The sequence below is a fragment of the Thermobia domestica genome, chromosome 1, assembly GCF_964235325.1.
Source record: "Thermobia domestica chromosome 1, izTheDome1.hap1.1, whole genome shotgun sequence".
NCBI lineage: Eukaryota > Metazoa > Arthropoda > Insecta > Zygentoma > Lepismatidae > Thermobia > Thermobia domestica.
The window spans coordinates 70,709,257-70,726,513 of NC_137454.1; the positions used below are offsets into that span (position 1 = coordinate 70,709,257).

The 17,257-nt window shown below is 31.3% G+C and overlaps 1 protein-coding gene across 14 annotated transcripts in view; it reads left to right on the forward strand.

Moving 5' to 3' along the window:
• The window catches only part of Ndae1 (Na[+]-driven anion exchanger 1), a 518,135-nt gene that overhangs the window by 425,378 nt on the left and 75,500 nt on the right, over nt 1–17,257 (forward strand). For all 14 annotated transcript variants that reach the window (XM_081758609.1, XM_081758590.1, XM_081758579.1 and 11 more), the window contains 3 exons: nt 4,202–4,340; nt 7,130–7,349; nt 14,173–14,305. In XM_081758609.1, coding sequence (XP_081614735.1) covers nt 4,202–4,340; nt 7,130–7,349; nt 14,173–14,305 — 492 coding nt within the window. The remainder of the gene's footprint in view (nt 1–4,201; nt 4,341–7,129; nt 7,350–14,172; nt 14,306–17,257) is intronic.

The following is a 17,257-nucleotide window of genomic DNA, read 5'->3' on the forward strand; positions in this document are numbered from 1 at the left end:
TCGTCATTTCATCATAATCATTCATCTTATCGTCACCGTCTCCTTTAGCATCGATGCATAGCCGTGGGACATTAAACAAAAAGAATATAGGAGTGATGATGATGAGCAAACATTTTTAGTATGTAAAATATTACCTGGAAAAAGGAATTCATTGTGATTATAGGATTATCAACAGGAATTGAAGATACAGTTGTAGAATACAAACATCATTTGAATACGTACGAGTGTTTGTATTTCTGACTTTTATTGTGACTATCAAAAATATTATGTGAAAAAATGCCAAAATAAAAAGAATTGAAACGTCCACGAGAATTCTGTAGAAATTATATAATAAATTTAGCCTTATATTTTTAGTTTGATACTAAAAGTGCAACCTGATCTGATATTAACTTAGAAATGTTGAGCATATACTTAGCATTAATAATATTCGTAGTATATTAAGGTTACATTTCATTTTCAGAGTAGTAGTATGCTGATTTGAAATTAAGAAAGTTGTGCGCCTATTTTTACTTAGTTTCTTAGGTTAGTTCAGACAGTAGTGGTTTGTCAGTTTTACCTAGATAAATAAAACACTCTCAAGTATTATAATGATCTAACTAAGCCTAGAAATAATCTAATTTCGTTAATAAGTTATAATATACTGTAGTTTAATTTATAATCATTTTAGCTTTCCTTTGGTGTAATTGTACGAGAATAAGTTAACAAATAAGAGAATTTCCAAAATTATACAGGGTGTCACAATATTTTGGGATTAAATTCCTCACATCAAAATAAGAAAAGAAAAATCTGTAGTCGGAAGTGCATAGCTTCGTGGTTATAGGATGTCGAAAACACCCCAAAAATAACTTTAAAGGTCCATAGTTCCACCACTATAGGACCGATCGTAGTCGGGTCAAGACACCACTGAGGAACTAGTATGTGAACTATCCAAATATCTATCTTTCAGGACCTCCGGTACTTGCAAAGTCATTTTTAGAGAGACTGTTTGGAAGTACTTGATCACTCTCCACCTACCTGTCTAAAAATTGGTGTGCAAGTACTGGAGCATTCTTAAACATGGATATTTAGATAGTACACATGCCAGTTCTTCAGTGATATCTTGACCCGACTAAGATAGGTCCCATAGTAGTGGAGCTATAAACTTTTTCAAGTTCACTTATTTCACCCCACTTGTGACCATATGAACATTTTTTTCTTATTTTGATGTGAGGAGTCTGTTCCCAAAATATTGTGACATTTTTGTAACACCCTGTATATGTTAAAGTCATTAATATGTGTATTGTGTATGTTCTCAGCGCATAACTGCGGTTCTTAGAACTAAGCAAATGAAACCAGCAACATCAAAATTTAAATGAAATGAGGTGGAAATTTGTAACGATAATTTCTTAAATATTATCGTTACTTTTACCAGTTTGCTAATATACTGACTATATGATATTACGTACTATGAAATCACACATCATCATCAATCACTTCCATCTTGAAATAATACACAGTGATTTTAGACAACATTAACTTTCATTATTTATATTCTCTCTTAGTATCACAATCAATCAACAACTACTGGTTGTCATAGCAACCTCGAAAAACGACGAATCTGGTATTACAATAACAGCGGATAACAACGGTTAAATATCATATATTATATCTCTCTTCTTCTTCTTCATCACAGTCTGTGCACTTTTAAGCAACACCTATTGTCCGCAATAATTGAGATTACAAGATAAATGGAAGTGTTACAAATTTACAATATCGTTGTATATATGGTTCCCGACGAAGACTTCTTAAATTGTCCACAATTAAAGAAAGAATCCTGGACCGGTATTTCACATATACAATAGTTACATTACTTTTGAATAACTCTCATATATATATATATATATATATATATATATATATATATAATAAATTTCATTTCATCTCAATACTATTTTTATATTCATTGCATCTCATTTTATTTTAATTCTATCAAATTATCGATAGAGAGGACATATTCAAAACATGACCAGTTTGTTAATTATTCAGGTCTTAAATATCTTCTTTAATTCAATGCCATTTATACTCTCGTTAACAATAAAGTTGGTATAAGCTGAAGTACAACATAACATATTCCATTTATTCGGACAGTGTTAGTTTAACTTTGATAGATAATATTTGTATCGATGCATAGATGTAATTGCATAGAATTCGGAAGAAGTACGAATTACAAAGAAATTATAACAATATTCAAAGTGAAACAAAATAATAACTAATCAATATCATATTAAAGAATGATATAATAATAAAGAAAGTATTAGATTAAGAATCAATCTGAAAAATCGATACCATCTATGTTAATCTTGGACAAAACTTTAGCAGGAACTAACTTTTCAACTAGTTGCATCCATTTACCTTTGGTGTATTTTGACGGACGCCATAACTTCAATTCATCAATATTTTTTAAACCCAAAAGTTTACCTGTCTTTATATTTTTTAATTCGAAAACCTTAGGGTTAATTTGTCGAGTACATACATAAGGTCTAGCTTATAAATCACAGAACTTACAAATTCTTTTCAATGGTGCATCACTTTGTGGATATAATCTCACACAAAACAGATCATTGATCTGAATTTTGGATCTACCTGTCTGTTAATGTTCAATCTTTTGGTTTCTCAGAAGAAAATTTCGTGTTCTACGAAGATGTATCATACTGACAAGGTGTGAATAATCCGTTTCATCATTCTCATCAAGTTCGACATTAAAATGCTGTTCTATGGTTTTTATTGAATCAGTTCCATTATGAATATTCGCCGGAGCAACTCCCAAGGTGTCGGAAACGGAATGGACTTTCGTTAGTTAGCCATTAGCATAGTTTATTTGATTTGGATGTGTTTTACATCACTTCATGATAATAAGTTACATGATTTTCTTATGTTTGCAAAAATATGAAATATCATTAAAACATTCACATTCTAATGAACTATTTTAAGTTCAAGGTCGTTTTCTCTTAGGTTTTTTAAAGTTAAAAACATACAAGTTAGTATCTATGCAAACACACAGGTAGATATAGTGCATTTATATAATGGAAGGCTAGAAAACAAATTTACTCAAAACCAAAATAGAATATTCAGTCGGTGTCGGTCCTTAGATTCATTACGTTGTGTTTTCTTTTTCACATGCTGGTGTCTTCTTTTTTACTACATATAGATATAAAATTCACGACACTTCATAACTGTAATTTTTTTTTTTGTAGGCGAAACAAAGGCTTGAGGCATTGCAACACATTTCAAAGTGAAAATTTATTTATTGAACAAATTCCAAGATACAGCATAATTTTGCCATTTACACAGGAAAATGTTAACAAACAGGGGAAAAAAATAAATAAAACAAAGCGAAACAAAGAAAGTGCTAACAAATATTGCAAAACATATGATTTCGCCAAAACTCGTTTAGTTACTCTTTAAAACACCGAGTAGCTCGAAAAAATGTCCTCGTCAGTTGATAAATGATTATGACAGTTCGGTATTCTGTGAAAAAGAAATCTCTGTATAATTTCCAATCTAGGGCGGGCAAAATGGAATAGGTCGGTATTTCGAATTATGCGGGAAAGGACACGTAAAGATAGTTTTTGAAGTAATGTTTCCGATCTTAAGTTTTCATTAACTATTTTATGAAGACATTTTAGGTCAGAGTTATTTCTGCGTACTCCCGGAGTCTGGATATTAAGATATTACAAGAGTTCCTCCTTAGGTAATATTCGAAGTGCGGGGACACGAAAATAGTTCTAAAGTGTGTTTTGAAAATGCGTTGATACAACTACAGCTTAATACATGCAACCTAATTGCTTATGACCAAAAATCCTTCTAATGTCTTTGTTTGTCATTGAAGTCTACACATTGTATAAAGATTTGAAAGTTACACCAGTTTCTATAAGAATATATTTGATATATCTTCCTCGTTGACTTTATCACGTACTTTATTTTTGAGGACATACACATACATATATAGCAGTTATAAGGTACAAACTTAGTTCCGTTCCTGTATTAGAATATAAAAGATATAGTAGTTAAATATTCATACACTATTTTCACTTTATTACTCACTACAGTATATTAATATTTAGTTATAGTAATGCTTAAATTGCACGGCACTTTGTTTTTCTACTAGTATGAATAAGATGGTGAATATAAATATTGATCGTTTATTTTCGATTTTTTTTAGTCACACCACCTTCTCAACGTGTGCAGTTCATTCTTGGTGAGGATGAAGATGATGGAACACATGAATCCCATCCTCTGTTCTCAGAAATGGAGGAATTGGTTCAAGATGGCGGTGAAATGGAATGGAAGGAAACTGCTAGGTAATTTAACTTTAAAATGATTAACGTTTATCGTATAATTATAATACAGTTTTATACATTAATTATGAAATTCAACATTCATATATGTCACCCAACTGAACGCTTTATAGTTACTTTTCTGTTCTTTATTTTTTTTCTTCTGCATCTTCTACTCGTCTTTATCTGATGAATGTTTAAGCGAAGGGACTTATAGTGTATTTTCTTTAGTGTTGTGTGATATTTCCACTATTTTTTGAAAAGTAATTTGTATAAGACGGACAGACAGACTGACAGACAGAGAGAGAGAGAGAGAGAGAGAGAGAGAGATCGAATATATCAGTGTATTTTAAAGCGGTATCGCATTGCAGTTTGCGATGCACCTATGGTCATAATGTATTATCCAAGTGAGATATGTTTATAAGAAAACAGCGTAATCTAGCTTGTCCTTCTTGGTAGAAGTGTTATTTTGATCTCAGATAGTTATGATAATAAATCTCCCCCTGAAAATAACTACATTTCCTTTTAGTTGTCTCTTTGGTTTTCGATAATACATACCATCCACTATAGATTATACATCATACCTACTGGAGATTAGCCGTAGAATTGACGATAAAGAGACTATGTGCATTTCTGCATATTCCGACATATGAAAATAAAGCACCTCAATGAACTTTCGAAATGCAAGACTTCAGCTTACATCTGAAATTATCCGATCGAAAACACGGTACGTTAGGAGGAGTCCCCATAAATACATCTGCATAGTCATTTCATAGCATTAGCCCAGAAATATTATTTTGCTGCGTCTTCTAGTTTTTCATTGAAGTGGAGAAAGGAAAGTAGTCTTCGCTTTACAAGAAGGATTTTGTTTTAAGAAGAAGAAAACAAACTTGATGCGGGCATAAATAGGTTAAAATATGAGTTAGAAAATTAACACTTGTGTGAAATTAAGTCATTGTGTTAATGCCATAAATTTGTATATTCACTTCGTGAGCTGCGTAATGCTAATTCCTCGTAATGCGTTTTATTATTTCATATCTGCGTAAAACATTATAATAAATAAATAATCCCGAATGCCATTGCTGCAAAAAATGCGATACAAAAGAAAATTACTATGCATTACTATGCAAAATTAAATAGGTTTCGCAAATTGCTACCCAAAAAGCAAAATAAAAAGGAAAGAAAAAGCGCTGATATAATTTACTTTGAACAACTCTTATTATAAATATGATAGCTAACTAGATTGCATCGGGTATCGACGCTTTTACCCCCCCCCCCGCGCAAAAAAAATCCATCAGTAGTAGAATATAATTTTAAGGGGAAATAGCGAATTTAATGAGTCCAGAAATATGAGAAAAAATTCCAGCCTTACTCAACAAATTCTTCGGAAATTTGTTGTATAGATATAGTACGGTTTATAAATATAGTCAGACAGACTTTGAATTAGTTCTCTATAACATCTGAAAACTGTTTGAGCTAGGTATAATAGTTAGCGCTTCAAAAACTAATTGTTTACACTTTCAGCAACGTATGATGGTTAAGACTTATACAACTATATATGGTTATAATTTTTATATATATAAAATGTTATTTATTATTATTATTATTATTATTATTATTATTATTATTATTATTATTATTATTATCATCATTATTATTATTATTATTATTATTATTATTATTAGTAGTAGTAGTAGTAGTAGTAGTAGTAGTAGTAGTAGTAGTAGTAGTAGTAGTAGTATTTGTTTCATGTAATATAGCGAATCATATTCCGAAGTTTAGTGGTGTTATTTTCTAGTTTGTATAGGTGAAAACAAGAAATCCTATAGAAATCATTGAAAATATATATACAACATAAATTAACTTATGGAATTATTTATAATTAAAACTTTAACAGCTCTTATTTAACATATATATCTATATCTATATCTATATCTATATATCTATATATCTATCTATCTATCTATCTATCTATCTATCTATATATATATATATATATATATATATATATATATATATATATATATATATATATATATATATATTACATTTAAATGGGAGTCTCGAACTACATGTAATATTAAACGCTATAAATTCATATCTGAAAATCGCATATTTCTTTCTGATGTGTAGAAAATTATAAATTTGTTTTATATAATTGCAGTATTGTTACTGTAGACATTTAGGCACCAGCCAATTTTTCAATCAAGAAAACAGTATCTCAGTTTCATTATATTATTATTTATTCAATTATTTAAAAGGTGAGCGAAAATTGGTTATAATTAATTATTATTTAATTTCAGCATAGAAGTTAAAATGACGTGTGTAAGTTGAATGACCTAAAAATAGAAGCAGAGCTTGAGGGAGACTCTCATATTATTAGTGTCTGCAGGACTCTCACATTGATAGTATATACAAATGAATTGTTATATCGTCACTTCTTTCATAAAGAAATCGCCATTAAAATTTTTTACACAATCAACTAGTTTAACAAGAGATCTTATTCTTATTTTGAACCCTTGCACTAAAAAGTGCAAAATGTGTTTATTAAGTGATTCGATCTTGATGTGAGTAACTTAATCTGATGAACAAAGTCAGAACGTAAGTAGCCGAAACCATCCAGGAAAACTCTTAAAAACACAAACAACGGAGATAGTGTTTTCATGTATATTTTGAATAATCTGATTAAATATGCGTAAATTTCTGTCTTTCTTGCTGTATTACTTGATCCTCTGAATAATATATATTATTTTTATTGATTGTTTCTGCCAACACTGATTTCTTTTCAAATGAATGAAATGTTCATCTGTTAGGTGGATCAAATTTGAGGAAGATGTAGAAGAAGGAGGGAACCGATGGTCGAAGCCTCACGTTGCAACGTTATCTCTTCATTCGTTGTTTGAACTTCGCAGCCTCTTGCTCAATGGAACGGTGATGCTAGACATGGAGGCCAATTCCCTAGAACAAATCGCTGATCTTGTTCTCGACAATTTGATAAATGCTGGACATTTACCCATTGACTCCAGGGAAAAGGTAAGATTTTTTAAAATGATTGTTCATGTTGCATATTTTACGTGAATTTGGAGGAAGAAAGCCGATGAAGTTTGGACATATGTTCTTAACATCAAAACGAGAAGGCTTATCTTGGACTTTTTTGATAAATGGATGGATATGAAGTTCAGGATGCCTGAAAGTTGTTTTGATGAAGTATACATTATCTCAAAAATGTAAACCGTAAGAATCCGACAAACTAAACGCAAGGTTTCCTTGCAGCAAAGAAGGAAGACAATGTTTACGTACTTTTTATCAATTTCTTCCGTTTTCTTTTGAAATAGCGTTTTGGCCAACACAAATTTCGTGTTCTCATATCAAGCCAAGTACGAGATAAAGTTTCCTCTTATTTAGATATGAAGAACATATGTGTACAGTTGTATCAGTTTCTTCTTGAAATACCTTTACTGTACAGTTCTTAGTTACGGACGGCTTTGAAATAAATGTTTATGAAACAATAGTGGATCGATGTTTAAGTTTTACTGTTGAAATTTTTAAAGTAAACTTTGATGTACTATTTCATGAGAAAATAGTCAAGAGCTAATTTGGCTGAGCTGGTATACTTTCAGGAAATTCAAGTGTATATAAATACATAACGTTCATAAAGAAAGATTTTTTCAGAATATAATCCACGATTAAGTCATCTGGATTGAAATGAGGTGTTTTTAGATTATACCTTTTGTATATTTTGACAAAAATGACTGAAAATCGTTACGAGTTAGCTGCTTGAAATTGTGTTATAAAGTCTGTTTTTTATTGTTACAATATCTTGTTATTTAAAATTTGATTGTTGATTTAAAATTTAAATGTAACATTAGTGAGAAACTTTTCTTATCTCTGTTTCTCTGTATTAACAGGTGCAGCTATAAGCCTCTTAAATTAGGACCTTTCTCTACTTTTGTTTCTATAGCTTCCCTAAAAATTGTCTCTTCAAATCTATTCCGTTCAATAATGTTTATTTTCTTAAGAAGAGAATAGTGTCCTGTATTTATTATATGTTTTGTTATGGTTGAGATCTTGATATAGCCACATTCTAGTGCCCTAATATGTTCCTTTAATTACTTATATATGCTTATATACAGAGTTAGCGCTAAATGATTAATTGGGTTTCAAAGCACTGCTTAATGACAAGTATACAATGTACAAAGAGGGGTGATACATAAAAAGATAGATACACTTACCAAGTTTAAAAAGCCCGCCTCGTGGCTTACATGTACACTAGATGGCAGGCCTGTGACGACAAGAAGATGGCGACAATACAGAAGAAGAATTTTTTTGTTTGTTAAAATATGCGAAGTATTCGTCAGTTACGAGCGTTCAGCGTGCATTGGTACGTAAATATGGAAATGCTGCATCTGGTCACAGAGCATTTTGCATTGGTTTCTCCAGTTTCGTGATACTGGTTGTCTGTGTAAAGAGAAAAGCACGGGGCGACCACGTGTCTCAGAGGAAATCGTGAAGCGCGTGAGACAGAGCTTTGTACGCAGCCCACCAAAATGTAGTCACAAAGGTGTTGTAACAGTTGTAAACGGTAGGGTTTGAAATGCAAACATTCCACACTGTTTTCTGCGAAATGCCCAGATCACGGCTTCCACGAACGACTGAACGCTCGTAACCGACAAACACTTCGCATATTGTAACACACAAAAGCTCTTCTCCTAAGTTGCGGCCGTCTTGAAAGTGTCGTCACAGGCCTGCCGTGCACGCGAGCCACGAATTGGGCTTTTTAAACTTGGTAAGTGTATCTGTCTTTTCATGTATCACCCGTTTTTGTACGCCGTATACTTGTCATTAAACAGTGCTTTGAAATCCAATGAATCATTTAGACTAAGCCTGTATGTTGTGAACTTATATGTGAACCACACAGTAATTAATTTGATTTCATTTATAAAAATTCTGTACACATGTAGGTTGATACAAAATGATATAAAACTCGTCGTGAATGCTTGAAACAGATAGAGCAAATACAGTGCTTAGAACAACAATGCTTAGAGCAAATACAACATTTTTGTTCTAAGAATTCATAACGTGACGTATTTTTTTACAGTCTACGTGGTTAGAATCAGAAAAGGAAAAATAATGATAAGGAGAATGTGATTGAAGGGAGAGTTCGAGAGAGATATTGTCTTATCAACTTACCTAGAATATGTATAGGAAATATGATATAATAATAATAAAGAATATGTATAGAAAATACGATATTTCGGTAGAAGGTATAAGGATTGTATGTGCATGATTTGTAGATTTTATGACTGGTCAATGAATCTGAACAGAAAATTAACACGGTGTTAGGAAGGATGAGAAAAAGCTGTGAGAACTATGAGGTGAGAATCAGTGTTAACAAAATAGAAGAAATGTTGCTTGAACCTTCAGTAGAACGAGGAGGAAAGAAAATAGAACATGTGATCAGTTTTCGGTGCCAAAAGATATTACTAGTGACATGAAGTGCGAACGAAAAATGAAAGCAAGAATATGAAAGCCTTGAAAAAAAAAAAATGCATGGGTCTTTGTATAGAAATAAGAAAGAAAAGAAAATGAAATGTTGGTGTAGGTTATTGTACTCTACGAGTTCCGTAAAAGCAGCAGGCTGTCAAAAGATGGTTATGAAGAAGAATGGAGGTTAACTGGTTTTGAAAAAAAATAGTGATGTATTAGAAAAAGAGGGAAAATAAATAATATTTGAGATAATTAAAAGTAGGAAGGGGAACTGTTTAGAGCATAATTTGCGAAGAAATCGTATCCTAAAGGACGTGCTAGAAGGTATGGTAGAAGAAGAAAGGATGAAGGAGACAAAGTATGAAGTAATTGATGATTGCTATTAAAGGAAACTATTTTTACTTTGAAATGAAGAGATTGGTGCAGAACCATTGGATATGGGTGCTTTCCAGCAGGGGCGGACCAAGGCAAAATTTTCACCCGGGCAAAGTGACTTTTTGATGCCCCTCCCCTTTAGTCGTAGCCTATATTTTGCATTTTGTTACAGTGATTTTGATATTTTAAACCCATTTTTCAAAAAGAAAATTTAACACTTAAATACATGCAACTCTATCCATCACGACTCTGGAACTCACTAAAGAAATAATAAACACTTCTGACCAGAGTATATACACTTGTTTATTAAAAACTAAATTCCAGTGTAACAGTTTCAACAACATAACGTTGTTGAAACTGTTACACTGGAATTTAGTTTTTAATAAACAAGTGTATATACTCTGGTCAGAAGTGTTTATTATTTCAAATACATGATATAGGTATATTTAGTACTTAAAAATATACATGTGGCATCAGTTACATTGGGTTTTTATTATTATTATTTATGTACCGATATGTACTGGGTACAAACAAAAAAGTATCGAACGGTATTTATTGAATACTACTAATGGTGACATGATTACTAGTATATTGTAAATTGTTTCATATTAATAACATCAGAAGTCATTCTACCATATACCATATCATGTGTAATAATCTATTCTAATAACGTGATATACCAATAAATAAATTTCACATATGTTGAACATGTTCTACGCACAGCAATATGAACATCCCTTTTTATGTAGGTCCTAGTAGTTGAAGTCCATAGCATTCATAAAACGTACCTCATGAATATGTACACAAACTGAACACTCTTACAAGACCTAAGCTTAATAATCCCCTCCTATGGTGTTGCAGAGTGGTATATTCGATTTCACAAATACTGTCGAAATGAATGATTTGGCAAGAACTATACATAGCGAAACAATAACTTCTCCTAGACACTATTTTCAAAAAAGGCTGACAGTTTGACGCGGCAGTGTCGTTTCTAAGAAATCAAAAGTAAGTGCTGTATATATTGTTCCCTCTCCACTACCACTTTAAAAGGGTAACATATATAAAATCCAATAACATACGTTGCCTGGGAAAAGTTCACAAAGAATATGGCCCGCTATAAACAATACCAACTCTCCCTCCACTCTTTCTTTTACATGCCATGTCTCCATTTGTAGTACTATGAAACTCTTCTTCCATGGTGCCATGGAAAAAGATGGTGTAATTGATGCTACTTTACAAGAAGATAAACCAAAAAGTCAGTAGAAAACACGTTATAAAATTTACTTTTTGAGGCTTGTTTTGGCGCCCCGGGTAGTTGCCCGGTCTTTGGTCCGCCCCTGCTTTGCAGTTCAAATAATCTGCAAGCAATGACAGAGTACATGATGATTATGGTGACAATATATGCGGGAATAAAGGTATATAACCTCTGAGAGAGAAGTAACTATTCTTATTTAAACATAACTGTGCATAACTATTGCTCAAGACAAAGGAATAATATCGATATGGCCAGTCAAATTACATATTAACTTAACTGAAAATTTATTTACTCAATTTATTAGTGCCTAAAATACTGAGTGCTTTTTTAATTATAATGATAGTTGCTGATATAGTGTCCTTGTGTAAAAGTCATGTTATGAATAAAAAGATTAAATAAATATCGATGCTTACTTACTTCTATACTAAGTAACTTCGTCTTACTTTCTCTGGTGATAGAAAAGTTGTAATCCGTGTATCGAATAGATATAGATAAGATAAGGGAAAGGTTTCTAGAATACTTCCTAATTTACTTACTTTTTCATCAACAGGAAAGGTGAGTTTAAATAAGTTCATTTTGTCTAAAAAATTTTCTAGTGCTTTCTTTATTTCTTTGTTCTTTTCAAAATACTTCGCATTCTTTTAACCGAAATTCTCTCTCTTTCCTCTCAATCAAAATAAACTCGAAAAATTTTTAATTATAGATCATTTAGATTTGATCTCAGCAAAAACAGCTGATATCATTTTGCTGATGAATTTTGTACATTAGCATTTTTATAAAAGTTTTCCTTAATCTTAATACTGTAATAATTAGTTATGCGCTGGAGTCTTGGGTTGCCATAGAAAATAAATTTAAGAAATATATATATTCTATGAAAACTTTAAAAAAAATGTGTAAACGAATAGTCCATGTATCAAACTGCTGGTGCTATAGAACACATAGCTTTTCTTTTTTAGTATTGTTAGGATATTCCCTTGTCTCTATAATGACTAGAGACAGGATAGGCATTAAAACCTGAAAAATAGGCACTTAAAATTTAAAAAAAAATAGACACTAAAATGTAACTCAAAAAACGAAGATAAATACTCAATACAATTAAAAAATAAATTCAAGTCGTAGATAATGTTCAAAGAATATAGAAACATACATGTTTGTTAATATCTTCTTTTACTGTATATATAAAAGCAAAGCTTGACATGTTTTCCATGCATATTTCTTAAATACATTCTCTACAGCACTTTATCATTACACATAACAATCTAAATTTTCTACACTAATCAGTACACACAGCAGTCCAAAGTTTTACAGCACTTTATCAGTACACGTAGCAGTCAAAAGTTTTACGACATCACTACAAACAACACTTACATTTCTCGGAAGAGACAGAATCCTTTCTTGAAATACTAAATTATATATATTTCCCCAATAAAGTCTTATTTTGAAGAAAATGCATAGAATAGGCAACATTAGGTACTAAAGCAATTATTTAGGCAGGAATAGGCGAAATAGACAAAATAAAATTGGCTTCAATTGAAACTATAACTTCCTATAAAAACTTTAAAATGTTATTTTTGATAATATCTCTAACATTAAAGAATAGGCATTTTGCCTAACATATGGTCTCTAGTAACGACTAAAAGAAGTATTTAGTATTATGTGTATTTCAGACTGTTTTAGTTTTCTCTGTAGCAATCTGTTACAATTTATAACAAAGAGCACTGGTAGAAAACGACTTATTATGGCAGGTAAACTAAATAAGGTATTTGAGAAATATTTTAAAGTTATTTATTTATTTATTTATTTAAATCAACTTGTATGATAATTTCTCCAAGTTAAGAAAAAAAAATTGTGTGTGTTCTTTCAAATAATGGCTCCCCTGTTAAAATACTCACATGTCATTGGAAAACCAAACTTGGTTATCTGCATGCACTACTTGCTGCGACGATCCACTTTCATATTTGTCACCAGAGAATGAGTAGGAGATACTGGAATCGATCGAGGGTATAAAGCTAGGGCAGTAGCTAGTTTATTATTTTCATAGACAAAATATTTTTTAAACTTTCCTCTTTATTATTTAAAAATTAATATATTATTACTTACAAGACAAAAAGTATAGACCAACCTGGGTGCACAAATGCTTCCTTTTGGAGTTATAGGCTGCCGAAAACTTGAAAAAATGAACTTTAAAGGCCCATAGCTCCAATACTATGGGACTTACCGTAGTCGGGTGAAGACTTCATTTAGGAACTAGTATATGCCCTATCAAATATCCATGTTTCGGAATCCTGCGCTACTTCCGCAACAATTTTTATACAGGTAGTTTGTAAGGACTTCAATTTATATGCCCGTAGCCGAACTCCCTGTATAAAAAATGTTGCAGTAGTACCTTGGGATTCTGAAACATACATTTTTGCATAGCGCACATACTAGTTCCTAAGTGAAGTCTTGAGCCGACTAAGATAGGTCCCATAGTTTTAGAGCTATGGACCTTCAAAGTTCATTTTTTCATGTTTTTGACAGCCTATAATTCCGAAAGGAAGCATTTGTGCACCCAGGTTGGTCTACGCTTTTTGTCTTATCTTTGTGTCAAGAATCACGTCCTAAACGTTGTCGGTGTTGTTTTGAAACACCCTGTATATACCTTAGAACTAAACCAATGCATCAATTTGTGGACGTTGTCACATTTAATACAGTGTATGGTTAATAATTAGATTATTTATTGGTTATAATTTTTTCTAGGTGAAGGAAGCGTTATTGCGAAGGCATCGTCATTTACACGATAGGCGTAAGGAGCATAGCAGTTCCAATATGTCTCGCCTTCCAATAATACGATCTTTGGCAGAAATTGGACGAAATCATTCCTCTTCTAGAAGTAAGTTGAATATTCTTTTTTTTTTCTTTCTTTTAAATTATTTACTTATATTCTTTTTTATGTATATTTATTTGTTTGTGTGATTAAAAATTACTTAATTGCCACACGGGTAGTTCGTTATCATTGTGTTGTGTGTAGAATGAAAATTTTGTCATTTTTGTCATTGTATTTTCTGTCATTTTCTGTAAGAGTTTATGTTATCTCTTGTTGTTGTTGTTGTTGTTGTTGTTGTTGTTGTTGTTCTTGTTCTTGTTCTTGTCATTGTTTCATTGCACAGAGACAATTACGTGCTGATGGATACAATTAGGAAACCATCTGACGAAAGAAGAATCTGATTTCTGTGACGACTGGTATAGTTTCTTGATGTGACATGTGTGATATATCTTTGTCACAAGTACCGAATATGACACATAATATGACACATAGCATCAATAAGTAACCTCTTTGTTTCTGTATGTGACCACTATGATCTACCATGGGCGCCCGAATGGGGTCAGGGTGGGTCCATCTGGCTTACGAAAACAACTTTAATTTCTTAAGATTTCTTATAAAAAAAAAAAAAAATACCAAATGTAATATAGCAATCAGGGTGATGTCCCCCCCCCTAGAAAATTTTCTTCGGGCGCCCATGTGATCTACAACTGTAATTATGTTCCCGAAGCATAATCCTATATTATGTGTTAAAACAACTACTATCAAGCATGATAAAGTACTCCTTTATCAATTTTAGGATATTTCAATATTTCAATATAATATTACTAAAAGTTGTTTTATTTATTTTTTTTTTAAAAAAAGTAAGTGAATAAAAAGTTAGTTTTGACTTATCTGTATAACATAGATGATAATTTGTATCAGAAAACCTTTTCTGCTAAGAAAAAATTAAATTATACTGCAACAAGTACTATTGATAGTAGATCATACGTATTTATTAGCTTTACATACGAAGAGTAAAGAAACCTAAATATCTTTCAACTAGGCTTTTGACTAAATTCACAGATACAAAGTTATTTTCGTATTATAATCATTTCATATTACATTGTATCATCTTGGTTTGACATTGTGTTTTTTGTTGTGGTTCCGTCTGATAGAATTATAAAGACTTCTGTTTAAACTAACAATTATGATTAATAAAAATTATAGTAAAGCGTGTCACCCATGTGAACTGTGGTTGTTCTACAATTGTGATCTCTTCATAATATAATAAGAAAAATTTCATTTAACAACATAAAGAAACGCACGACCCGAATAATTAATTACGTCATCTTTAAAACAACAATTTCATTATATTAAGAAAAAAAAAACTATTACCTTAAACAAGTGCAGTTGTACTCCAAATTTTATAAATGCTATATTTCAACTGGTAGGATTACTTTACGTAATTTGAAATCCCGGTATTCTGTAAAGTTTTGGGAATGTTTTTTTGTATTTAATTGATGTATATGTAACACTGCAATTTATTCATGAGAAATTTAAAGTTTAACTTGTGACAAGGGATCAAATATAATATGGAAACAAAGCAACTTTTGTAATGCACTTTCAAATGAAAGCAGCATAAAAGAATTTTTGATATCTGAATCAATATTTTGTAAACAGCATTACAATGTGTTTAATACCATTTAGCATTGTTAACATAATCTTAGTTTTAAACGTTGATTCTTAAATATTATCAAGCTAATGTAGTTACTCATGAATGTATTTTGTACTCGTGATGTGAAGAAGACAGCAATAATAATAATTCGTTTATATTACAGCCATACTTTCGGAATATGTAATTTTATGATCAATTTTTATCTAAAATAATGTTTTCAGCACAGCAAAATATAATACAGTATTTTAACTATGGAATGCTGATTGTTCATAATGTTATATGGTAGATTTGCAGGAACCGAACAACGATCTGCGTTCAGTAAGCTGTCCAACTTCACAGACATCTCTTTTAGGAATGCAAGATCACAAGGGTCCATATCTCACTGTTCCAGGTATTAGCGGAAGTAGTATGCAGCGTATACTAACAGTAAAAGCCTATATTTGTATTTTATTATTTTTTTTTTTTTTTCCTATATACAGCTAGAGAGTTTAAGCCGCTGAAATAAACCTTATGTAGTATTCAAATTAGGCACAAAAGCTCTTAATGTTTCCAGTGTAGGTAGCAGCTTGTTTTATTGTGCTTTATATTTCTTCAGGGAACTTAAGGTGGTGTAACTTTCCTTAAGTAAGACTTCATATGCTAAACATATTTCATTTATTTTAACTTTATGAAATATCTTTGGTAATCACAAATTATTTTCTGTCTTGAATCAGATTATAAAGTTTGTTCATATTTTTATAACTACGAGTGTTACACATCAAAAATTAAACAACCAATAACATAGTTTTTCGTAAGATTCACATAGTTTCATATAAAAATATTTCATTTCCAAATTCCAATAGGATTATTGTAATCTGTAAGTAAGTATCTAATCTGAAACGAATACAAAGAAAAATATCACTTGTTGTGTATGTGTAATTTTTGTGCATTTAAGCACGTTGTTCAAGAATTAATGATACTGTTGATTTCCATCTTTTAGCAGAGATCACAAACTGCTGTGCATGCTTAATCTGATAAACACAGTCCAATTTATTTACATCTACTTCAGCCGTATGCTGAACAAGGATTAGACGTGATACTATGAAGCAACGAGTATGAATGATATTTCAAAATGAAGACAATAAATAGCTTTCTGTGAACTAGTAAAAATGGACTATGATATATTTAAAGCTTCCTATCCAAAAATATACTGAAATTTCTTGTAATACACTTAAACATATGAAGTCATACATGAGAATAGTTGCTCTGAATAGACAAACGTGTCATGTACATATAAAGTGCTTAAATGGTTTTAATCCTTAATAAGAAAAGAAAGAAAACCCTCCCTGCTAGCTCACGCGACTCGGTGCGCGGAATCCTGGGTT